A 25,668-nucleotide genomic window follows, 5' to 3' on the forward strand; every position below is an offset into this window, starting at 1 on the left:
CAAAACGGACAGTGAACTGATCCCAGGCCAGGACATTTTACCGGATATGAGCAAATTCTCTTTTACGTAACGTACACGTACTTCCCCTACAGTGTTGCCAGACGTACGATAATTATCGTATTTGTACGATAATTTGACCCTCTGTACGATGTACGATCATTAATTCCAAAAATGCCCAAATGTACGATAATTTCGGCATATCATCAAAAAGAGCGTGAATTCACTATTTTCCCTGGCTGCTGATCTGGGATCTGGTTTGGCTTCTCAAAATAAGCCAGGAAATCAGTCAATCTGACCCTAGATCTGTACTTGGAGGCATTAAAAACACTGGTTGCATCTTTCCAGACCAGTTTCAGGCTTTTATTTGTGTAAGCTCCAAGAAGTTGCCTGCCTCCACACAGCATATCTGATGCGTTTTTGTCACGCAGGAGTCTAAAACGAGGTCGTTTCTTACACTAAAGACGCATTTTTTTGGTGAAATTACGTTTTTACGCGAGTGATTTCTCTTTTTTGGCCGTGTACGATAGTTTCATGTCAAATACGATAATTCTGAGCCTCCGGTACGATAATTCAACATTTCCCCACCTCCGTGCGTGTTCTTGCGGCGCCCGGGCTACAAGCACAGCGACCAGTCCAATGTACCTTTAATAACAAAGCGATAAACACATATTACTGTATTTATTTCTTATGCGTCATAGCCGTGGTTTAATGCCTGGGCGGTAGGTGTAACCAGTGTTTGTAAAGGGTAATGCACCATACGATGAAAACACACAGACTGTACGAAAGGTAGGTCAGCATTCATTCGTTAGCTCATAGCATCGTTAGCAGCACAAGGCCGGATGCTCTGGGTCGGAACAAAGGCCTAATAGCTCTCGGGCATCATGTATCCTTCGTGGGGGAACTATGGCGGCGGTCACCAGCCGCAGAACTTCGGCGGCCCCGGACCCCGCCAAGCCTCCCCGGCGGCGGCAGCGGGCGGGTTCGGCGGCGGCGGCGGCGGCGGGGGGTTTGAGGCCAGCAGCGGCGCCAACACCACCGGGTCTCTGTTCTCCAGCCTGCAGGAGCAGCATCTCCAACAGATGCAGCAGCTGCAGATGCTCCACCAGAAGCAGCTCCAGTCGGTGTTGCACACCAGCACCGCGGCGGGGCCGTACGGTGCCGGCGGCGCTCCCGCTGCAGGAGGAGGAGGAGGAGGAGGAGGAGGGGGGTATTATGGCTCTCAGTGGGCCGGTGGTGGACACATGGACATGGGCTATGGAGGTGGCTACGACACCGAGGAGGCTCCGCTGCCTCTGGAGGAGCCCGAGCCGCCGCCTCCGCTGCCCAGCGAGGCCCAGCCGAAGCCTCCCGAGCCGCCGTCAGCAGCGAAGCCGCCCCAGAATAACGGCGGTCACCCCCAGACACAAGAGGTAAAGCAGAGCTCCGCACCCGAGGATGACAACAAGTCATGTTTATCGTCTATGTCTTTGCAGGTAAAGCGACACGTTAGTAAACTTGCAAACCGTTTGCATGTGTGTGTCGTGGTGGCTAGTTTTTAGTGTTCGCTCATGATTTAAAACGAATAGTTAAGAATAGTTTTTGTTATTGTTTTTTGAAAGTAGGCTACTATACAAATAAACATTGTTATTCATTTAGGCATTTTGAGTACTTCGTTCGCCATGCCATGCTTATTGCTTCTCTTAGGAAAAACCCATCCCATTTCGTTTTTTACTTAAAATCTTTGCTATTGAGCTTTTCAATAAGCTGTATAGAGCTCAAACATTGAAAACAGTAACCCCACAGACTGTTAAAAGTGAGGGCAAACTGTTAATAGTGAGGGCAAAAAGTTGTGTGTGTGTGTGTGTGTGTGTGTGTGTGTGTGTGTGTGGGCGGGCAAGTGGCATATCCTAATTTGACTCCAAATGTTGATGTATTGACTTTGAATGTGTGAGTGACACCAATATACCGCATATTATTTCGACAAAGTCACTTACCGTAATCACCTGGAAAGGTTTGTCCAGGTGTAAATTGTGTGTTTAATATTATAGCCTTGTGTGTAGTGTTGTCAGGTTGTTATACTACTTGACATAACATTTTCTACGGATTTGAAATGCTATGCTGGCTTGGTAGTTGGTAAATTAAGAGTAGGCCTAGTGAGGAAAAATAATTGTCAAAGTCATCCAAATGGCCATTATATTTGGGCATAATTCAACACATGATGAAGGGCGGCTTCATTTTGATGAAAACAGGTCTGTTGCTTTGAACATGTTGGCAAGTTTTCTTTTTAGAGAGGTGAGTCTATGGGTTATCTTAAATTAAATGCCTTTTTTTTTAACCCATTTATATGTTTACAAATGGTGATTAAACAAATCACTACTTAGAAAAGAATGTACAATCCGCACTCTCCAACTGACACGTTTTGGCTCGCAGGCCTTCGTCAGTGTTGGGTCTGTGAGTCAAAACGTGTCTGTTGGACAGATGCTGCTGCAGATCCTAATCATCATTATTAACAAAGACTTACAGAGAGTACAGATTATACATTCCTTTCTACGTATTATCTGAATCAGCACCAAATATATCCTGAACCTTCCCAAACTGTCTTTGAGTTGAGCAAACCTTAAACAAATCACTACATGTCACTGCTACTTGCTGAAAACACAGTAATAATAGGTACATTACCCGTCAAGAAAAACGGTTCTCTGAACACTAACTTTTCTAAAACTAATAATGTCTTGTAAGTTGTAGGATGGATGGATGTAGCAGGATACAACAGGGTTAAATGCTGGTTATGCAAGGCTTATGTTGTCAAAGGCTAATTTGAAATAAATATTGCATTGCAGGATTAACATACTTGTCTCTACCACCGTGCTCTGACAACTCTGGTGTGTTGTACAAATTAACGGTTCAAAAAATCATAACATGGAGGGTTGCACTCAGAAATGAAAGTAATTATGGAACTTTAAAATAATGTAATTCTTTTAAAGTTCCATATGCCTCAAGATGACAAACGATTTGGATATTCAGCCTTCACACTTGATGAAGCCAGAATCGCAGAAACGTCTGGTCTGTCATCATAAAAAAAACGAATTTCTTATTTCTGAGTGCATGTTATGTCAATGATATAGCTTACTCCTCCTCAATCAGCTTCATCAAAGATTTTTAATTTAGGAAGATACATGTTCTCAATTGAAGCCACTGGAGGCGAAATGGTACACAAATCCTACACAGGGTCTCCTAAGTGGGCGCCTCATAAGCCGAATCTCACGCACATCCTTTGTTTACTGGTGCTATATCCCGCGAGAGTGTTGCTGGACAGAGAGAGGTCGATAATGAAGTTAATTTTCTCTTGATTTGTCCTTCTGAAAAAAGCCATTTTAGTATAGACGCATTTCTGGTCCACGTTACACTGATAAGAACTAGATGCGCGCGCAGGTCGGTACCAAAATTAGCCAATGAAACCAGCGGTCCCCAAAACAACAGGTTTGGGGATTGGTGGGAACTGGGAATTCATTACATGATACACCATAGCTCATCTGCCAGTAGATTTGGGTGAGGTGCTGGAGCCAAAATGGAGCAAGATGAACAATTAAAGGGAGCCTCCGCACACTCAAAACTGCGCAAAATCAAGTTTTTTATTTTCCGTTAGAGTGCAAGCTTTTGCTCATAGACCTTCTTCAGGCAGTATGAAAATTTAGGGAATATTGTGTGGCTTGTGTGATGGTCCAATATTTAGTTCAGTGGCCCTGGGCCTAAAGTGGTTCAGAAGCTGTGTTCACGCTCACTCTTCCATTGGAAACAATAGATGTTCACCTACTGTCCCAATGCAGATACAGGAAGTAAACCGGAGATGGCGAGTCTTGCCATTTACCGTACGTCTTGGGCTTCATGCTTGGTTCTTTGTATCATATTTTAATGAGAACGGGCTGTCATCTGATTGATTTCCTTTTATTCTACCCACCCAGGAGCAACAACAGTATTGGTACAAACAACACCTTCAGAATCTACAGAAGTTGAAAAATGAGAAGGCCAAACAGAACCAGAATGAGGGTGGGGCACCTCAGCCACCACCACCTCAGCACCAGCCCCCTCCCCCATCTGAGCCACCGAAAGGTGCACCTCCTCCGCCGCCACCAAAAGAGAAGCCACCATTGCCACCACCTCCACCTGAGGAGGTAAGCTTACCTAAAAGTATTTTGAGAAATATTGGGTTAGCTGTGTGTTTCCATTTCCAATAACTCAATTATAGGTGGTAATGTTTGAGTGGTAATGTTTGAGTAGGATTTGGCTGTGAAAATGCATTGGCTGGTGTTGAAGGACAACTTTGTTCATGTTTTAGATGGTACTTAGAGCAAAGAAAAGATGAGTGTTCAAGTAATTGAGAATGTGGGAGGTGACCGTTGACTCAACAGCTACACAGTACACTACATACTGTTTAGGGCTCGAGCCTATGGACAGGTCACCTCCCACATTCCCAAGATGCCTGCAGACTTTCATGGGATATTGTGACTTATTGGGCGCTAGTAGGCCTACAGTAAATAGTAATAAAGAAATTGCTGGCTTATTGTGTATAAAAATACATAATTACCCACTTGTACGCATGCCCCCAATGCATTTCTTTTTCTTTGCTCTAAGTCAGGGGTCTTCAACGTTTTCAGGCCAAGGACCCCTTAGTTGAGAGAGAGCTGAAGCAGGGACCCCCACAACCTTTTCATAGATTCCATATAGTTTCATTGTTTGACAGCACAATCGTCAGTGTATTTTGGATTGTCAATGTCAATTCGTGTTTTCAGATATTTAACCATTTGAACCGTCAATACTTAATAAACTTGACCTTTCACCCTGTACTTAGTCTGCTCTTTTCCCCCTCCACACCAGACCTCTTTGCCGAAAATAGCCAATCTACAAGCTCACAACGCCTCGCAGTGCGAGGCGTTGTGAGCTTGTAGATCTGCTATTTTTGGCTAAAGTTCTCAGAATATGGACACTAGGGTTCAAATGGTTAATATAAAAGAGGATAAAAAGGTTTATATCACACAAAGATTTGAAGGACCTCCTGTAGTAACTCTGAGGACCCCCTAGGGGGGTCCCGGACCCCCTGTTGAAGACCCTTGCTCTAAGTACTATCTAAAACATGAACCCGTGTTGTAAAAAGACAAAGTTGTCCTTTAAACCTCCCAATAACCCCACAAGGGACTCACTTGATCAGGTCCCACAAACAAGGCTGAAGACCCAATGACAGAAGTATCACCCTCCCTGCTTGGCTTTCCTCCCTTGAACATGGGCCAATTGTGTTAGATGCTCGACAAAGCCGGATGCACCACAGTGGATTCGAAACCATAACCTCCATGATGGTTGGCAGGCACTTAACCACCTGATTGTTTATCCTTAATAATAATCTTACAATAAATTGTGAAAGAAAGACGGCTGTCTGCACCCGGAACCCCCCTCAGACCGCTTTCTATAATCGAGTTGAGCTGACCTGTCCCTGCATGGAGAAAGTTATGTTTTGTGCACACCGACCGTATATGATGGATTAGAAGTAACTTTAACTGGTGCTTATGAGAAATTGTAGGAGCAAAAATGTAAGACCTGCAATTGTAGATTAATGTAACCCATGGAGGAGTGCAATGTATTGAGACAGTGTTGGATGTGTAGAAGAATTGCTTTGCTATAATTGTGAATATAGTTGATCAGTAAACATGGAATAACAGTACATCATACTTTGAAATAAAAGTAGCATACTACCAATATTATATTTAGGATGATTAAAAATTAAAATTAGGTGAATAGTTTGACTGGCAATGAAGTATGGGGATTATGTATGTGTTAATATGTATTTGTATACAACATTGGTCATTTGGGTGCGTTTAGCGTTAGTCCTCATCCTCATTGATTAGCAAGATTGTGAGTTGCAGCGGGTTGGGTGTGGTTTCTGCCACTTAAGTTATTCCATATTCGTTCGAAGATATGAGACAGTTACAGCACTAACACACACGCATCTCACGCATTTTAGGGTTGCTTTACTTGCACACCGATAACACCATTAAATAAAAAGAAAACGCATCCTCTTCTGGCTGGTGTTGAAGGACAACTTTGTTCATGTTTTAGATGGTACTTAGAGCAAAGAAAAGATGAGTGTTCAAGTAATTGAGAATGTGGGAGGTGACCGTTGACTCAACAGCTACACAGTACACTACATACTGTTTAGGGCTCGAGCCTATGGACAGGTCACCTCCCACATTCCCAAGATGCCTGCAGACTTTCATGGGATATTGTGACTTATTGGGCGCTAGTAGGCCTACAGTAAATAGTAATAAAGAAATTGCTGGCTTATTGTGTATAAAAATACATAATTACCCACTTGTACGCATGCCCCCAATGCATTTCTTTTTCTTTGCTCTAAGTCAGGGGTCTTCAACGTTTTCAGGCCAAGGACCCCTTAGTTGAGAGAGAGCTGAAGCAGGGACCCCCACAACCTTTTCATAGATTCCATATAGTTTCATTGTTTGACAGCACAATCGTCAGTGTATTTTGGATTGTCAATGTCAATTCGTGTTTTCAGATATTTAACCATTTGAACCGTCAATACTTAATAAACTTGACCTTTCACCCTGTACTTAGTCTGCTCTTTTCCCCCTCCACACCAGACCTCTTTGCCGAAAATAGCCAATCTACAAGCTCACAACGCCTCGCAGTGCGAGGCGTTGTGAGCTTGTAGATCTGCTATTTTTGGCTAAAGTTCTCAGAATATGGACACTAGGGTTCAAATGGTTAATATAAAAGAGGATAAAAAGGTTTATATCACACAAAGATTTGAAGGACCTCCTGTAGTAACTCTGAGGACCCCCTAGGGGGGTCCCGGACCCCCTGTTGAAGACCCTTGCTCTAAGTACTATCTAAAACATGAACCCGTGTTGTAAAAAGACAAAGTTGTCCTTTAAACCTCCCAATAACCCCACAAGGGACTCACTTGATCAGGTCCCACAAACAAGGCTGAAGACCCAATGACAGAAGTATCACCCTCCCTGCTTGGCTTTCCTCCCTTGAACATGGGCCAATTGTGTTAGATGCTCGACAAAGCCGGATGCACCACAGTGGATTCGAAACCATAACCTCCATGATGGTTGGCAGGCACTTAACCACCTGATTGTTTATCCTTAATAATAATCTTACAATAAATTGTGAAAGAAAGACGGCTGTCTGCACCCGGAACCCCCCTCAGACCGCTTTCTATAATCGAGTTGAGCTGACCTGTCCCTGCATGGAGAAAGTTATGTTTTGTGCACACCGACCGTATATGATGGATTAGAAGTAACTTTAACTGGTGCTTATGAGAAATTGTAGGAGCAAAAATGTAAGACCTGCAATTGTAGATTAATGTAACCCATGGAGGAGTGCAATGTATTGAGACAGTGTTGGATGTGTAGAAGAATTGCTTTGCTATAATTGTGAATATAGTTGATCAGTAAACATGGAATAACAGTACATCATACTTTGAAATAAAAGTAGCATACTACCAATATTATATTTAGGATGATTAAAAATTAAAATTAGGTGAATAGTTTGACTGGCAATGAAGTATGGGGATTATGTATGTGTTAATATGTATTTGTATACAACATTGGTCATTTGGGTGCGTTTAGCGTTAGTCCTCATCCTCATTGATTAGCAAGATTGTGAGTTGCAGCGGGTTGGGTGTGGTTTCTGCCACTTAAGTTATTCCATATTCGTTCGAAGATATGAGACAGTTACAGCACTAACACACACGCATCTCACGCATTTTAGGGTTGCTTTACTTGCACACCGATAACACCATTAAATAAAAAGAAAACGCATCCTCTTCTCTGCCCCAAGGAGCGCAGTAGAGATGTGACGTTCGCCAACGATTCCGCTCTTTTGAACAGCTCTTTTAAATGAACGATGGGATTCGGTTCTCAATCGCGGGAGGCCGGGAGCTGTTCCTTGTGTGGGAGCGTCGAGAACAGATTCAGAATCAACGGATCATCCACAGGGCGAGGCACAGCCCATCAGACTGCATGATGTCTCGTCCCCACTCGCAGGGCACGTTCCAGGAGACATTTATAATGTCACAGCGCGCAGTAGGCGGAAAAACAACGATTAGCCAAACAAGAAAACGCAGGGTTGTTGTAACACTAACAGTGTTGTTGCTTTTTTACAAAGCTTCAATTAATGTATTTCTTTATATCAAATATAAAATAACTTTACACATTACATAGACTTTACTTTACAATCATAGACACTTTCGGAACTCTCCCTCCGCTATGCATGCAGCTCTGACAAAACAACACACAGCTTCGTTTTTCTTCCACTCTTTTGAAGTAAACTAACAGATGAGATGTTCACAAAAGGAGACGTTTTCGCGAACGGCTGAGCTTCCACGCGATGCAAACGATTGTGGATCACAAGAGTGGGGAAGCTCATCTCGGAGCTGCATAGCGGAGGGGGGGTTCCGAAAGGAGCTAAATGTCCAGGCTTCTAAATGTCTGCAAAGAATGCAAGGCGAACATGCTGCTGGCCGTGTACAAGTGTAAATGAGGATGTAGGTGAGAACTGCCTACCCGAGTATTGTTATGCAAAGCAGCTAGCCAGGTAGGGGGATTCAGTCCTGGGGATTCGTGCTGACCTAACCTCGCCTACCAGGCTTTCTGATAGTGCTGACAGCACGGCGTCACACGTGCGTGCACGCGCGGGTCGTGTGTGCGTGCATCTGGTGCGTGCGTACGTGCAGTTTGAAAAAAAGAAGTGTGGGCTCGCCGAGCCCAGCCGAGCCCACGGCATCTCACCCCTGGTCGGATGGTTGTTGTTGTTGTAGCTTGAGGTAGCATTGGCTGCTACTGAGTGCTCACAAGACGACAAGACACGCAATGGTGGTTGAAACGGTGTTACCGATAACCGCGGTGTTGACACGGACGATATTTTAGGTGTTAAAAATCTCATACCGCTGCAACCCTATCCCACGTAAGGGTGGACACGCTAATAACAGAGTGATGTGAGAAATGTTGTACACATGCACGGCCACGCGCGTGACCCACGTAATGGTGGACCCGTGAATAACAGTTTGGTGTGGGTGTCGGGAGAAGTGAGAAATGTTGTTCCTCGCGGTCTCTGATAGTACGGACAGACACACACAGGAGGAACATTTCCCAACAGACACTCACACACGGGAAGTGCACAGCAAGCATTGTAGACGCTAACACTTAGCATCAAGAGCTAACACAATCAGACACAAACACACACACACACACAGTGCAAGTGTGTGCCGTGCGAGTGCCCTGAAAAATTAAATTTAGTGGGCCGCCGCTCATAAGAGGCTGTGTTTGTGGAGACGGCTTCTAAATGCAAGTCCTCGCGCCTTCACAACTTTGTCCCTGTGCTCGTGGTCTGCAGCAGTAAACAGCCAGTGGAGTAAAAACAACAATCGTCCCCATAACCCACGCACATATCTTCGAACGTGTAAGGGCTAGTGTATTATAACAGACGTCTCTCTTTCACAATTTATTATATAATTATTATGGCGACAATGGAATAAGCTGTGTTAACATAAAAACGCTAATTGTGTCTGAAAGACGAGACCAGCATGTTATACCAAAACTTTATAGGTCAAGTTTATCCTCCTCAAAAAAATTACAGACAGTACAAAGGCAGAGCCTTTAGCCAATGAGGAGCAGCGTTCTTGGTGACATCACCACCAAGAAGTGCGACCTGATATAAATAACAACACCCACACGAAATCTTTGGGCTCTCTGAAAGGCGAGACCAGGATGTTATACCAAAACCTTATAGGCCAAGTTTATTCTTCTCAAAAAAATTACCGACAGTACAAAGGCAGGGCCTTTAGCCAATGAGGAGCAGAGTTCTTGATCACCACCACTACGCTGAAAGCGTATGTTCTCCCAGGCAAGTATGTTCTCCCGAATCTTTATATACTCATTTTATTCTACTCAAAAAACTGTCTGACATTACAAAGGCATGGCCTTTAGCCAATGGAGGAGCCCACAGTTTTTCGTAAGAACAGTATTTCTTGTATATAGCATACAATTTGTGAAAGTGACAAACGGGCTTCGCAGTTAGGTCAGGTCTGTTTATATGCTAATGGTCATGCCGATTCAGATCATTTGCTACAGCCACTGAGGAGGAAAGGGGATGGATCAGACACTCAGACAGACATTCAGTCGTTTATATGTTAGATAGGATGTCGTGTGTCACAAAGGATAGATTTATATGCTACAAATACATTGCAGTGCAACCATGTACACAGTATCTACTCGGCTCACCTGGCAATTGACGTCATACAGGACATCAAATTAACAAGCCACAGTACAACAGAGCTGGTGGCAAAACTATTTTCGAGGCTTGTGCTCAGCCTACAAAAAGTACCTCTACATTGCCTTTTCAGATTTGGTATTGTATTTAATTTTCAGATACATTTTCAACATACATGAATTTGCTGGATAACATTACATCAGTTCTGTTATATAAATAACGGTACTGCACATTGATGTGGGGACGGTTTTGGTCAAAAAATCGAAATGTCCTAAATTCTAGGCCTCTGACATTGTTTTAACTTTGCAGATGGAAAGAATTGTGGACCCAGAAGAGGCTGCCCGCCTCCAGCAGTTACAGGCTGCAGCCGCCCAGTGGCAGCAGGTGCAGCAGCAAAGGGCAGGCATACAATACCAGGCTCTCATGAAACAGCACGAGAAGCTCCAACAAATCCTGGAGCAGTACCAAAAGCTGATTCAGCAGCAACCAGCTAATCTACAGGTAGCTCAAATGTGTTTTCTTTGTCATTATGTGCATATATTTTTAAACCAGTGACAGATGAATCAGAATTTTCTTTAATAATGGGGACATTTTATTTTCATGCACACACTAGTTTTGATCACATATGCTATGCTGTACTCAATATCTTTTAATGCCATTAGTTGCAGACGATGACTCTCGAAATGCAGCTCAACCACTATGAAACGCAGCAGCAGCAATTCAACCCATTGTACCAAGACTGGGAAGTAACGTTCGGTCTCTGGTACGAGCAGTTCACAACGTACCCCCACAAAGACCAGCTCCACGACTATGAGCTCCAGTGGAAGCAGTGGAAGGATCAAATGAACTCGACATATGCTCATCTACAAGAGCGCGTCGCCACTCTAAGAGCCTCAGTGCCGGTGTCCAGCCAGTACAGTAGTGGGATGGGGATGATGGGGCATAGTGGCCAGTACTCTGGGCAAGACATGCAATTGCAACAGCAGCACATGGTGAGCCCAGGTGTGCAGCAATCCCCGGGTGGTCCTGGAGCCCGGAACCAAGGTCCTGGATCTGCTGGTTTTGGGCCACATTCAGAATCGCCAACTGGAGCCAATATAGGGGAAGGCGGGCCTGCCGGTAGAGGAGACCGACCCTCAGGCCCTCCTCCTGGTCAACCACCACACTATAATAGTCCCAGAGACACATGGTGAGTTGCAGCATTTGGGTTTGTTGTTAACTCATTTAGGCCTAACCTAAGTTAGGTCTAAATCAGAAATTAGCCTACAAAAACAAATATGTTGCTACACTACTGTAAGCCCCTCCCATACAGCAAAATGTGTTCCCGGCCTGAATGGGTTGGCAAAAGGGGTTGCATAATGGTGTTGGCTACCTGTCCAATCTTTGGTTATTTCAGGGAATATAGAAGAGTTTCTTGTTTATAAGCATCACTGTGTGTACTAAACATTATTTTGACATTCTTTGTCAAATCCACATTGCATGTTTGGAATATTGTCTAACTTTTAAAAATACTGCCTATTTGAGAATGTGGTCTGACTAATACCTTTCTGTTATATTTGGATTCAGTGAATAGTAACTGATGCTCTGTTTTCTTGCATTTCATTTTCCTCCAGGTTTGATGATCCCCATGGAAATGCTTCAAGATTTGATGATCCCCATGGAAATGCTTCAAGATTTGATGATCCCCATGGAAATGCTTCAAGATTTGACCAGCACTTTGACGGTCCTAACAGATTTGAGCATCCGCAAAACGATCAGGCTCAATTTGGTCATCAGTCTAGATTTGATCAGTCCCCTCGCTTTGAGCGGCCTCCTGGACCCCAAGGGTTCAATCGATTTGAGCGGCCTCCTGGACCCCAAGGGTTCAATCGCTTTGAACGCCCTCCTGGACCACAAGGCTATCCTCGTGGTGAAAGGCCTCCGGGACCCCAAGGCGCCCCGCGAGTTGAAAGGCCTCCGGGACCCCAAGGCGTCCCGCGCAGTGAAAGGCCTCCGGGACCCCAAGGCTTCAATCGCTTTGAAAGGCCTCCGGGACCCCAAGGCTTCCCTCGCGGTGAAAGGCCTCTGGGACCCCAAGGCTTTGCACGCGGTGAACGCCCTCCTGGGCCGCAAGGCTTCCCACGCGCCGAAAGGCCTCCTGGACCCCAAGGCTTCAATCGCTTTGAAAGGCCTCCTGGACCTCAACAGAAAGCACAGCAAGATCCCCAGCCTAAGATAGAGCAAGATAATAAATCACAACCACCCAAAATTGACTCCAAACCCCCGTTGAAAAAAGAAAATGAATCAAAGTCAGATGGTAAAAATAAGAAGGAAGACCTGGCATCTGACAGCTTGGATGGAAATGGGGGCTTTTTTATTCAAAGCGAGCCCATCCCTCAATCAAAAGCAGAGAAGCCTGAAGCCCCTGTTGCTGGTAAAGACTTAAAGACTGATAAAGCACAACCAGCTAGCACACAGCCCCCTGCAAAGGCTCCTGCCTCTGTGCCTCCAAAAAGTACAGCTCCGCCTCCCACCAACAATAAACCAGGGGGACCAGTGAACAAAAGCAACGTGTCCCAGCAAGGACCAAAAGCCCCGGCAACACAACAGGGTTCAAAACTTCCTGACCAAGTAGATTCAAAGCCAGAGCCTCCAACCCCGGCAGTAGGACTGGCACGTGGCAGGGGGCGTGGTCAGCCCCCGGAACCTGTACGTGGACGAGGGCGTGGCCAAGCGCCAGCGGGCCGTGGAGAGTTTAGTGGACCGCCTGCGCCAGCGGGCCGCGGGGAGTTTAGTGGACCGCCTGCGCCAGCGGGCCGCGGGGATTTTAGTGGACCTCCTCCGCCAGCGGGGCGTGGGGAGTTTAGTGGACCTCCTCCGCCAGCGGGGCGTGGGGAGTTTAGTGGACCGCCTGCGGGGCGTGGGGAGTTTAGTGGACCGCCTCCGCCAGCGGGGCGTGGGGAGTTTAGTGGACCTCCTGCTTACCCACAAGGGGAGGAGACCGAAGAAATGCCTTATGACTACATGCCCCCACACGAGATGTCAGAGCAGGACGAGTACCAATGGCACGATCCCGCATATGAGGAGCCTCAGGGCGAGGAGCCAGAGGTTCCCCCTGAAGAGGAGATGTGGCAGCCAGAGGATTATCACTTCCAGACAGAGGACAATTATTATGAAGACCCCATGATGGGAGGACCTCCAATGGGTAGAGGAGGCCCTCCGATGTGGCGAGGTGGCCCTCCGATGGGCAGAGGGGGCCCTCCTTTTGGGCGAGGAGGACCTCCCATGGGGCGAGGGGGGCCTCCGATGGGGCGAGGAGGTCCTCATATGGGCAGGGGTGGACCACCGATGGGCAGGGGAGGACCACCGATGGGTATGGGAGGACCACCGATGGGTATGGGAGGACCACCGATGGGTAGAGGAGGACCTATGGGAAGGGGAGGGCCTCCTATGGGAAGGGGCGGGCCGCCTATGGGCAGGGGAGGACCGCCTATGGGCAGGGGAGGACCTATGGGCAGGGGAGGACCACCTATGGGTAGGGGAGGACCACCTATGGGCAGGGGAGGGCCACCTAGGGGCAGGGGAGGGCCATCTATGGGCATGGGAGGACCTCCTATGGGCATGGAAGAGGAAATGGACCCTGAATGGGAAGACCCAGAGTCAGCAGAGTACTGGGAGGAAGGGGGGGACCCCTACTGGGAAGACATGAGACCGCCAATGAGAGGTATGAGACCCCCGTTCCCGCCTGGTCGGGGCCGTCCGCCACGTGGCCATCCGGGCTTCGCACACCCAGGCCGAGGACGGCCACCTCACCCTGCAATGGAACACGATCCTTTAGGTCCTCCAGTGGACCTGGATGACATGGAAATAGATCCGATGAGACGCCCCATGCATCACGGCTATGACCCTCATGGCCATCCTATGCCTCATGATATGGGAAGAGGCCAACGGCGACCACCACCACCGCCTCATGAAATGATGGATCCAATGGCTGATGATTTTTATGATGATGGTCTGGAGAGAGAACCTGGGTGGCATCGTCCTCCCCATGCCAGAGGCCCTTCTCCCCCTCGGCCTCCGCATGAGGTGATGGACCGGGAGCGGGAAGGGATGATGGACCGGGAGCGGGAAGGGATGATGGACCGGGATCGGGGAGGGACGAGGAGGCCCCCAATGGATCGCGGTGGTATGGGTAGGGGGAGTCATCGTCCCCCTGAAGATTACGACGAAGGACGTGGCGAGAAAAAAATTGTCACCGATTACGGTCATGGAGATGATAGGTATGGCCGGCGGCCGCCACCCAGGGACTATCCCTCTGACGAGTATGAGCGCAGGGACAGGGACCGTTACTTGGATCCCGAATGGGACAGAGATCGCCCTCCTCCCCCTGACAGGGACAGGGAGAGGGACTACCCTCCTCGCATTCCTCCACCAGATCGCTACAGAGATGACCCGTGGCCGGAGAGGGAGAGGGAGGAGAGAGAGAGAGGCCGTCCGTATCCTTATGAAGAGGAAGAGCTGCGAAGAGGGGAACTCAGATCGCGCGAATACAGGGACGAGCCCCCGTATAGACGGGAAGAGCCGCCATACCCGCCACCTCCTTCTGAGTGGGATAGACCTCCAAGACCTCCTCCATCACCTGACCGAGCGTATCCTCCAGACTATAAGGAGCCCAGACCACACTATGACGACCGTAGGTTGGAGCCCCCTCCATTGGATACCCCGGCAGCCCCTGTGACCAAAGCTCCAGAGAGCACCGTTGACCCGGCTGCTCAAGGATCGAGCGCAGGACTAGCACTCTCACAACACCAGCATGAGATCATCTTGAAAGCTGCTCAAGAACTTAAATTCTTACGGTAAGTTGCAGAGACCTTCTTTTCTGGTTTGACAGCTGACTTCTGATCACTAATTAAGTGTTAATGACATTTAGTTGAATGGCAAAAGGAAAATTACACATGATATTGAACAGGTCTTGAGTATTGTACTGTACTTTAAAACACAATGTAAATAGCATTGTGTTATACAAAAGTAGCTGAACTTCTTACTGACTTAGCTTACAGCTAGCTAACTAACAATACAAATGAAAGATCTTGATCCTATAATTCAATTTCAGTACTTTGTGTTCATGTAACATTTATGCAATGACTGAAGAAGGATTTGTCTTTGTCGTTTTTGTCTTTATCCACAGGGAATTGCAGGAGGTGAAGCCACCCGCAACAGAATCGCAAGTAAAACCTGACTTCCCAGCTGGTCTACTTGGACTGGAGATAACTGAAGAAGTGAGGAATGCCCTTAAGGTAAATCAAAACTACCATAATGACTCAAATGTAAAATCAAGCGCGTTAAAATAACACTTTGAGTAAAATTAAACATTTCTTAGTTCACCATTAAATGTTGTGTTATTTTCTCATCTTTAGGGTATGGCTGCCAGTGGACAGACTCCTAGCAGCAGTGACCCAGTGTCTTGGGATAAGTCCATGGCCAGTTACCAACAATCCGTCCCTCCTCCACCTGCAGTTCCAGCAACCAAGACTGTGGATTATGGTCATGGGCATGGTAGGAAGTCAAACTTTATGAAAGGTTTAATTAAAGCATAGAACCAAAATGTAAAGAAAACCGTGAAAGAAATACAAAAATGTGTGTGAAATGTAAATATTTAGAACCTGGCACCACTGTTGAACGGATGTCATACGGTGAAAGGATCGTGTTGAGGCCTGACCCAGTACCATCTGAAAGAGGCTATGAAAAAGGTATGTCCATATTTAAACTATATATATTTTTTCGTTAATTACTACTTGGTCAACTATAGTGTCACACAAAAGCAAAAATAGCGGATCTACAAGCTCACTCACTACATAACACGTGAGTTTGTAGTTCTTCTATTTTTGTTATAAAAGTTTGTTTGTCTTGAGTTTTATAAATATTGAACAATTAAAAAATATGAACTTGTGAGCTTGTGACTGAATAATAACTACATTCCACCCGACAGTGACAATATGGATTGTCATTTAGTCCATGGGCCATACGAGATGCCGACACCAACTCTAGTGGCTGATAACACCAATTTAGCTGTGTCTCAGAAAGGGTTATCATACCAAAATATAATCTACTGATATAGAGCTTTTCAAAAATGCATGATAACCTTTGCCACCTTTCTGATACAGACATCTCGTATGGCCCATGGACTAATTGTTGTCCCTGGTCGTTTTGTAAGCCAGGTTTACTGAAATGCTTTTTTCCTCCCTTCTGTGTAGAGCCACTGGGCGGCAGAGATCCTTATGGGCGAGACCCTTACTATGAAAGACGGTCGTCTGACCCTTACGAGCGCCGCTCATACAGCAGAGAGAGAGAGTTGTACAGAGACAAGCCTCCTTTGGATTATGAAAGGGATCGATTTGAGAGGGAGCGCTACCCCCCGAGAGATGAAAGGTACGGTATGACACTTCCCCCGCAGTAGATCTGACAAACCTTTTGTCCAAACTGTTGGGAAGTATGCTACTTCGTTACATTATGTAACTTTGCTTTCTTTTTGTCTTGTGTTTTATTTGTTTTTGTTTTATTTATTTATCCAAGCTCACAGTCCATGGCTTTTGAAGAAAGGTAGTATATCACATTGTGTCACATTGTGATGAATCATCAGCCATGTCTATGTGTGCAGCAAGTATTGGACTAAACACATTGCTTCTTTCGTTGAAATTGAAATTACAACGTTTATCTTCACAGACCTCCGCCTGGACCCCCAGCTCGCCCGGCCTACAGGGAAAGGGAGCGGGACCTGCGAGAGAGGGAGGGGCGGGACAGTCGAGACCGGGAAGATCGCTACGGAAGGTCTGGATATGACAGGCTCTCGCCTGAGCGGGGCTTACCTGAGCGGGGCTTACCTGAGCGCGCCGCACCGGAGCGCTATGGCCACAGCTCCTCGCCTTATCGTACGTTAACTGTCCTACTGCCAGATGTTATAATGTATTTATTGGGGCTGGTGCCAGCAAAAAGCAGCTTACCTTTGTGATGTTATAGAAAATTATCGATTGACATTTTCAAAATAATTCTTTCAACAATACAACGCGCATATCTGTTTTCCCAGAAGGGTGGCTGGTATCTCCCTTAGAGATAGGGTGAGAAGTTCAATCACCCGAGAGAGACTTGGTGTAGAACCGCTGCTCCTTCACTTGGAAAGGAGTCAGCTTAGGTGGTTCGGGCATTTAGTACGGATGCCCCCCGAGTGCCTTCCTAGGAAGGTCCTCGATGCACGTCCCACTGGGAGGAGACCCCGTGGCAGACCTAAGACCAGATGGAAGGATTATATCTCCAAACTGGCCTGGGAACGCCTCGGTATACTCCCAGAGGAAGTGGAGGAAGTTGCTCAGGATAAGGAAATCTGGAAGTCTCAGTTGGAACTGTTACCCCCGCGACCCGATTCCGGATAAGCGGTTGAAGATGGATGGATGGATGGATATGTGTACTTTGGCCTAGCTGGCGGCAGAGGGCAGCCTTATACAAATAATTCATGTGAATTGGGCCATTTCGCTTGCCATCCATTCAGAGCACAGAAATGCATTTTCTAGAACAGATCCACAGAAAACAGCCAGGAAGTGATTTGGGACTCCATTATTGCTAACGTGCAGTGGATTTTTGAGAGCAGCGTTACGGGAGATGTTTTTACAGTACACGGCGGCGCGACCCCCCATCAGCTTACAGTCATCAGAAGAGGTAAAAAGAACGAGCCGTATTGGCAACGCGCCGCCACCATGGGGCGAACGGGAACGTCCGCGGTCCGTAGCAGTAAAAGAGTTCAAGTTGCTGCCTGTTGTGACAGCAGGGGATACGTGCACAGGGATATGACTGACCCCTGAGTACACTGTAGTCCCTTGTTCAGCTCAGTTCATTTCACGGTTAGGAAAATGCATCATTGATAGCGATCAGATTAGAATCGAACATGGCAGGTAGAAAAAGAGAGGCTTTAATTGTATGTTATGTCACGCAGTGGACCGGAGGGGGTATCCAGAGGAGCGAGTGCCCGGCCCTGCAGCATCTCATCCTCCACCTCAACCTCCCCCACGGGTCGAAAAGAAACCAGAGATCAAGAACATCGATGACCTCCTCAAAATGCCCGGCAGATTATCTCGACCAGAGAGAGTATGTAATCATTGTTGCAGTGCAGCAGCCAGCATTGTTTTACTCTTTATTTATCTGCTTTCTTCATCCAGACACGCTGTATTTAACAACTCGATTGATAATACTGCAACAGGATAAACCATCTTATACTTTCTCGTCTGATTATATCTCTGATCTAAATCTAAAATATAATCCACAATGGGAAACAAAACTGTCCTTTGACATAGAAACTGAAATGACACACGTATATGGCTCATAGTTAATTGTGTTAATCCTTTATAAATATTACATTGCGTCTCATTAATGCCAACTAGGGATGGGACGATATGAAAATGTCATATCACGATTATTGTGACAAAAGAAATCGCGATTTACCGTATTATCGCGATAATCAAAATCCATTATCCTGGGGCGGAACATTTGCCAAACAATTGCAGATCTACAAGCTCAGAACGTGAGCAACGCGTTGTGACGCTTGTAGATCTGCAATTGTTTGGCAAAGACATTTGGTAGAGAGTGAAAAAAAACTGTACCTTTTAAAAAAAGTACCTTTCACCAATTATAGAGGGTTTAAGTGGTCCCGGATATGCAGCTCGGCGAATAAAAGGTGAATTGATCCCAGAGCATGACGGAGCACAATATCACGATAAATGAAATCTCCACGATACGATTATCTTGAGTGTTTTTTTATCGTGATAAACGATGATATCGCCTATCGTCCCATCCCTAATGCTAATGTGGCTAATTGTTGATGCTCTGCAAAACTTGGTGTGAAACTGATTGAAGCATACAACTTTCCCTAGATACCGTGAGGGGGAAACGCTACTTGAAGATCGCATCTAGTTTCAGTGGAACACAATGCTGAAATATTATGGCGGTTGTGAAACTGAACTCTGATCCTGTTTTGTGTGATTGCATCGGTATGAGCCTACTGCTAGAAATGTATAAAATGTATTTTTTCTTATTTGATTTTTTTAGATTGTCATCATAATGAGAGGGCTTCCGGGAAGTGGGAAAAGCCACGTTGCGAAGCTTATACGGGTAAGTCATAATGTCAAGGTAATCGAGTTGGGTTGTTTACTAAGATGATTGAATAGTTACTGTTCTAAGAAATTAGAACCTATTTAAGTGAACAAAACACAATGTACTACATTTATAATTAATCCTTCCAAGGCAATAATGTTTTTGATGAGATCAGGTGTCTCTTCTTTCCTGTCCTGCTTCTTGTCACAAACATCCATTTAAAACATAAGCAATTTATTTTGGATTCAGCCATGTAACTATTTTATTTTTGTTATAAAAGTTTGTCTTGCGTTTTATAAATACTGATCTGTGTGTACAGTGTTCTGACATGAGGAGCCAGATACATGTCCAGCAGACGGTTGTCCTTCATTTCATCCAGTAGTTTGAGACAAGAGGCGTACATGGATTCGTAGAATGTAAAGATTTAAGATGATGTCATGCACTTGTGGCTCTAACTCTAGAAAAAAGGTGCTGCTGGAAATGACATTTTGTCACCATCATGGCCAAGTAATGAGTTGCCTTTTTCAATTGCAATGTTTTGGGGTGTTTTTGTTGCATAAAGGACAAGGAAGTAGATTGTGGCGGAGCCCCACCAAGAGTCATTGTCCTGGACGACTACTTCATGACGGAGGTTGAGAAGGTTGAGAAGGACCCAGACACAGGAAAAAGAGTCAAAACCAAGGTGTGTTCAGATTGAGAGTTCTTATGTTTTATATTAATAATGTCGGTCCGTCTGTCCGTCACGTCACACTTTTGGCCCTACTCTGATCTCCGGCACCGTTGCTCCTATCCATACCAAACGTTTCACACACATTCCTTGGCTGGCAAACCACATCCTCCGCCCCTGATTTCTCACATGCCCCACTTCTAGCGGCACCATGAGGTTGCTTTTTGCAGACAACATACATGCGACCTGACGGTCGCTTATCTCACGATTAGGGAGTCCTACTGGTATATTAATAATTGGAGAATGAACATTGTATACATTTATTATTGTTGCATTATTATTTGCTGTTAACTGTTAACTAAATAAATTCCTTCAGGTGCTTGAGTATGAATATGAGCCAGAGATGGAGGACACGTACCGCAGCAGCATGCTCAAGACATTTAAGAAAACCCTTGAGGATGGATTTTTCCCCTTCATTATTATCGACACTATTAATGACCGGGTGAAACATTTCGATCAGTTTTGGAGTGCAGCCAAAACCAAGGGCTTTGAGGTGAGGTTTTTAGTTTGTTGGTGGTTGTTGTTGTTTTTCTTTCAAATGTTATTTAATTTACTAAGGAGAATATCTCCACTCATTGTATAGGTGTATTTGGCTGAGATCACTGCAGACCACCAGACTTGTGCAAAGAGAAATGTCCACGGACGCACACACAAAGATGTATCCAAGGTTTGTATGGAACCTTGCATCTAGAAAGCCGTCATTTGCTTCTTTTTTTTAAGATAACATGAATAATTTCTTTAATAGTTCCTAAATGCAACATGCGCTTGGTTCATGGATTATTAATTCTTTTTCACAGATGTCCCACAACTGGGAGTCGTCGCCTCGACATATGGTGCGCCTTGATGTTCGCTCCCTGCTTCAGGATGCTGCTATTGAAGAGGTGAGCCCTTCTACATCAAAGACTGAATACTTTCCAGTTTCCACATTAGATCACATCTACATCAAAGACTGAATACATTCCAGTTTCCACATTAGATCACATTTTACACTCAAAGTGGAGAAACCATATTTGAAAACTTTATGTGAATTACATCAATGATAAAAACCTATTTAGTAGGGCTGGGCGGTAAACAGAAAATGCATTGATACCAACGTCAAGTCTCTAACCAGCCAAACGTTTCTCGTGTCTGTAAAAGCAGTCTCCACTTTGTAGTCCTGAGCTGCCACTGCCCACGGGAAAAAAACTAAACAAAGCAAACTGCAGCATCTAGTTGGCATATCCAGTCACATGCTTCTGCCTTGGCCAGGGTACATCCATAATTCAAATAATAAGCAGTGTTTCAAACTTCAGCATGACCTCAGACAGGCAGACTCCCTTTGTTACATTCACTTTATTTAACCGCTAGCAGGGTATTACATGTATTACCTGTATAGAGCCCAAGTTACGACCACACTTGTGCTCTGGCTGCCCAGCGCTCCTGTGTGACAAAACATTCGTCTGGTTTACAACATCTTAATCTTGATGTGGTGAATCAGAAGAAATATAATTGAATGTGTGAAGTCTTGATATTTAACATTTAGCAATATTTGAATATTAAACTGTGTGTTCATTATTTACTAAATTCAATGTTTTGTGGTATGGAAATAAGATGACTTGTGTGCACTTTATTAAAAGGAATCATCACAGATTCAGTAGTTCAGTCTATTTAAATAAAATTATGCTTAAGCACAGTTGTCAAATAACCATGATTGTGATGGGGGAAATAAAAAAAGGAAATGTATCTTTATTTGGGTGAATGCGTGATATTACTGTGTTAACTGATCGTACAGCCTTACTGCCGTGTAGTCTGACACTAAGCTAAGGAGGTTAAACTTAACATTTGTGTTTTCAGGTTGAAATGGAGGACTTCAACCCTGACGATGATGAGCCCAAGGAGCCCAAGAGAGAGGAGGAAGAAGAGGGTGACATGGTAGGATAAGACAAACTTGTTTGTCATCATGTAGTTTTCAAACATATTTTTCCACTGACCTTTATCCACACATCAACAACCCATGGTTTCCCAAAGGGTCTTGTATTTAGCGTGGTTACAGTGCAGGTTGAGGGAAATTGACTTGGTGCTTTGTAATGATTGTCACTAGTTTGTCTGCAAAGTAGCCTTTTGAAATAAGTTCTATCTCTCGGGTAATTTTTAAGCAAATGCATAATATTGACACACTCCTTGGAAAAGTAACTTTAAGGAGTTGTTTCTTGTTATCATTAGAGCCTCATTCACGCATGCACTGTAACCTGGATGGAATTTATCTAGACATTAACTGGTGGGGCTGTAAGTGTGAACCATGCGCATGTCTGACTCAGTAGGACCTGACATGCAAGGGACATTAGGCTGCCAACTCCCTTGAGCTATGTCTGTGTGATGTCTCATTCAACCTAAACAGCTGAATGTGTGAATGGACATGGTGTTAGTCCGGACGGTGAATTTGAATTGAGCGTGTGGGCCTGTTGATGAGGTTTCTAGGTGTGAAAAGAAAGAAACGTTCACTGAAAAAAAAAACGGCAGGTCGTCAGGTTCTGTTTGCGTTTTGAGTTGGAAATATTCACAGAATCAAATTTCTGTGATCAATGGCTCATAAGTGAAACACTGTTGCAACACAAAGTCTCTTTCCTACTATAGTTATGTAAACGAGACGAGATACAACCTACCGGTAATATTCATTCAGGCGCTCCCTACGCCCTCGTCTGTACATGGAGACTAATGTTATTTAGCTCGGAGGACGGCTCGTTTTGATTTAAAAGTAGGCTGTGGCTCGTTGTCTACGTTAGGCCTGCCGCCTACTATGGTAGGAAAAATGTGTATAAACGCCGTATTTGCTCCTCAAATCCTCCTCACGCTGTTATGTGGGAGTGGCTGACGCATGCCTCTACCCAGACACAGCGCCTCGGCTAATAACGGTCTATGTACAGTCATGTAACAACGCGTCTGAATTCTCCTGCTGCATCCTACATGTATGAAAGGTCAACACCGGACAATGTCCTAACATGATTCCAAGGATATTTTTTTGAAGTTCATATTTGAAAGAGGCTTAAGATGAGCATTTGAAAATCCCAGTCTTTTAAATGTTTAATCCACTTAATTATTATGTTCGGGGAACAGTCCAAGGGTTTCAATGGGATCTCCCAAGGAAGACCTGGTGAAAACGGCAACAGAAAAACTAAAACACGTACTATGGTATTGTTGTGGAATAGGAAATTGCAGATGGAGAGAAATACAAAACTGTATCACTAGTCCTAAAAGTAAGTTCCAAATCCAGTGGCTTAAACTGCGAGTACTAAACACCGGAAGAGTAGTCTCTAATCCCCTTCAGACATCCCTGCTGTCTGCCCGACACAGAGATGACCAAGATCATTAATGTGTTGCCTGTCTCCATTCAAACTTCAGGACATTCAGCTGAAAAGATTTTTCCTTTCTTTTTCTTTTTTTATGCCTTTATTGATAGTACAGTAGGTTGACGGGAAATGCTGAGAGATAGTGAGTGACACGCAGCAAAGGCTGTTTGGATCGGGTCTCGAACCTGCGACACGCTGTAAGGCTACATTGAGGCTAGGTGCCCGGACCACTACACCAGCCATCCGGGCCAGCAGAAATTACTTTTAATGCACTATATAACTATATAAAATAATATAGTATGGACGTATTACAAACTGTGTGCTCGTGAATAAAGGTATACAATAGGTTTAGTGTACGCATGGACAAATACAGACAATGAAACCTAAAAAGTTGAATTGATCCATTGCACATGTTATTTGTATCCCTGAACTAACTAACAGAAGGAAAAATACATGACCAAAAAGAGAATCCCAAGGATTTAGTTCAGATATGCTATACGTGTAGCCTGACACTCAGCCTGAATTGACATTTCGTTTCACTTCATTATTCAGTCTGAAGTCAGTTCCGCCCACAGCGTTTGCAGGGATGGGCGTTGCCAAAATGAGGCACTGTTCAGCGATTGGTTCACCGACCAACACATGACATAGTGTTGTTATGTGTGCCTGGCTGGCTAGTGGCTAACCTGTTGCTTGCTAGTGCTACTTGCTAACCAAAGAAACAGTCAGAATAGGAGCACTACGAACTAGTAATCAAACACAACATAACATGCCTGCTACTGGTGTTTCATAGCGAGATCGATACGATCGCATTTTACCGCAACACGATGTGCGGTACGGTACGGCGGCGGCGCTGGTGTACTTGGAAACACACATGAGTTCTGGGAAACCCCCACCCACGCTGATCACAAGACGCTGATTCACGACGCTGATTCGCCCGTTTGGATTTTCAACCGAGGCAGGCCTCCTCATTGAGAGCGATTCTAGACCTGAATCGCCGAAACAAAAAAATTAAAGGGGTGTGGCTAGCGATTCAGGGTCTGGAACTAGGCTACTATACGTGAGGAAATGTGCAGGCATTACTTATTTAGTCAGGCTGTATCTTTTGAATTTGATTAATCTATTCATAATTTAAACCTCAAAATGACTGTAAAATAAGATAATATCTAATATATCACAATATCTAAACCCACATGCTGAGATTTGTCAAAAAGTCTGTCTAATTGTTTCACCTCTCTTGAAATACTCTGCTCAGCAATGTAATTATACAAACCGAAGGCAAGAGTGTTGTGCTTTAATAGTTAACTATGGTAACAGGAATAATACCAACTTTTGAACACCATTATCACAATTATACACCAAAACCATGTGACAGGTATTTTTATTTGTTTCTGAGTTGCTTTTGACACTTTTGTAAATTTTTAAATAGTATTAGTGAACATAATAGACTACCAGTTCACCCTAAAAGATGAACTGAAATGGTATTTTGATTTAGGGTTGCAACTATCTGTTTTCTCAGCAACAATTCTATTGATTGTGATTTTGATTAATCGAATAATCAAGAAGCACTTTTCTTTTGTTTTCACGCACGCACACACACACACACACACACACACACACACACACACACACACACACACACACACACGCACACACACAGTCACACACACACACACACACACACACACACACACACACACACACACACACACACACACACACACACCGGGGATGTGTGCACTCGAAGCTTTGCAGACATAGTTGTGTATGGGCAAGGCGTGTGTTCCTATCACTCGATCTCTGCCTAGCTCCGACAGATACACATACAGTACACACATACACGGCTTCACTCGTACGTTTTTCTTCGCAGCCGTGAGGCAGGGTGTCGTGGACTATATCCCAAAGCCTGGGGGATTGTAACTGTGACAACAGACCCTGTGGTCGCGCATGCTCAGTAACTTCCAAACCCAGCAGAAATCACAAACGCAAGTAAACAGCGTATATTTGGTGTGCATATGCTAATGGTCAATGCCTGTTTAAGTTCAGAGCAGTTTCTCAATCACTGAGGAGAACCATGTGGGACAGATAGTGTTTCCTTAATACATAATAACATAATACATACCAGTAAGACGCCTAAGGCCGAAAAGCGACCTCGCCCTTCGCAGGATGGAATTCGCAAAGTGTGATTCGAGTTGTGGTTGGTTGTTCTAAGTTATTTTCCCAAATATGGATAATTGG

At 44.9% G+C, this 25,668-nt stretch overlaps 1 protein-coding gene across 1 annotated transcript in view; it reads left to right on the forward strand.

Annotated features, from left to right (window-relative positions):
* Positions 1-608: 608 nt before the first annotated feature.
* Positions 609-25,668, forward strand: part of ylpm1 (YLP motif containing 1) — a 62,110-nt gene continuing 37,050 nt past the window's right edge. The window contains exons 1-18 of the mRNA XM_080745027.1: positions 609-1,472; positions 3,942-4,151; positions 10,573-10,764; positions 10,926-11,452; positions 11,877-15,098; positions 15,431-15,539; positions 15,660-15,798; positions 15,903-15,992; positions 16,497-16,671; positions 16,816-16,842; positions 16,966-17,171; positions 18,227-18,378; positions 19,336-19,398; positions 19,943-20,062; positions 20,424-20,600; positions 20,691-20,774; positions 20,905-20,988; positions 21,941-22,018. Of these exons, the coding sequence (XP_080601153.1) occupies positions 882-1,472; positions 3,942-4,151; positions 10,573-10,764; positions 10,926-11,452; positions 11,877-15,098; positions 15,431-15,539; positions 15,660-15,798; positions 15,903-15,992; positions 16,497-16,671; positions 16,816-16,842; positions 16,966-17,171; positions 18,227-18,378; positions 19,336-19,398; positions 19,943-20,062; positions 20,424-20,600; positions 20,691-20,774; positions 20,905-20,988; positions 21,941-22,018 (6,246 nt within the window). The 5' untranslated portion in view covers positions 609-881. The remainder of the gene's footprint in view (positions 1,473-3,941; positions 4,152-10,572; positions 10,765-10,925; positions 11,453-11,876; positions 15,099-15,430; positions 15,540-15,659; positions 15,799-15,902; positions 15,993-16,496; positions 16,672-16,815; positions 16,843-16,965; positions 17,172-18,226; positions 18,379-19,335; positions 19,399-19,942; positions 20,063-20,423; positions 20,601-20,690; positions 20,775-20,904; positions 20,989-21,940; positions 22,019-25,668) is intronic.

This window comes from Nannobrachium achirus, assembly GCF_963921795.1.
Source record: "Nannobrachium achirus genome assembly, chromosome: 16".
NCBI classification, from domain to species: Eukaryota; Metazoa; Chordata; class Actinopteri; order Myctophiformes; family Myctophidae; genus Nannobrachium; species Nannobrachium achirus.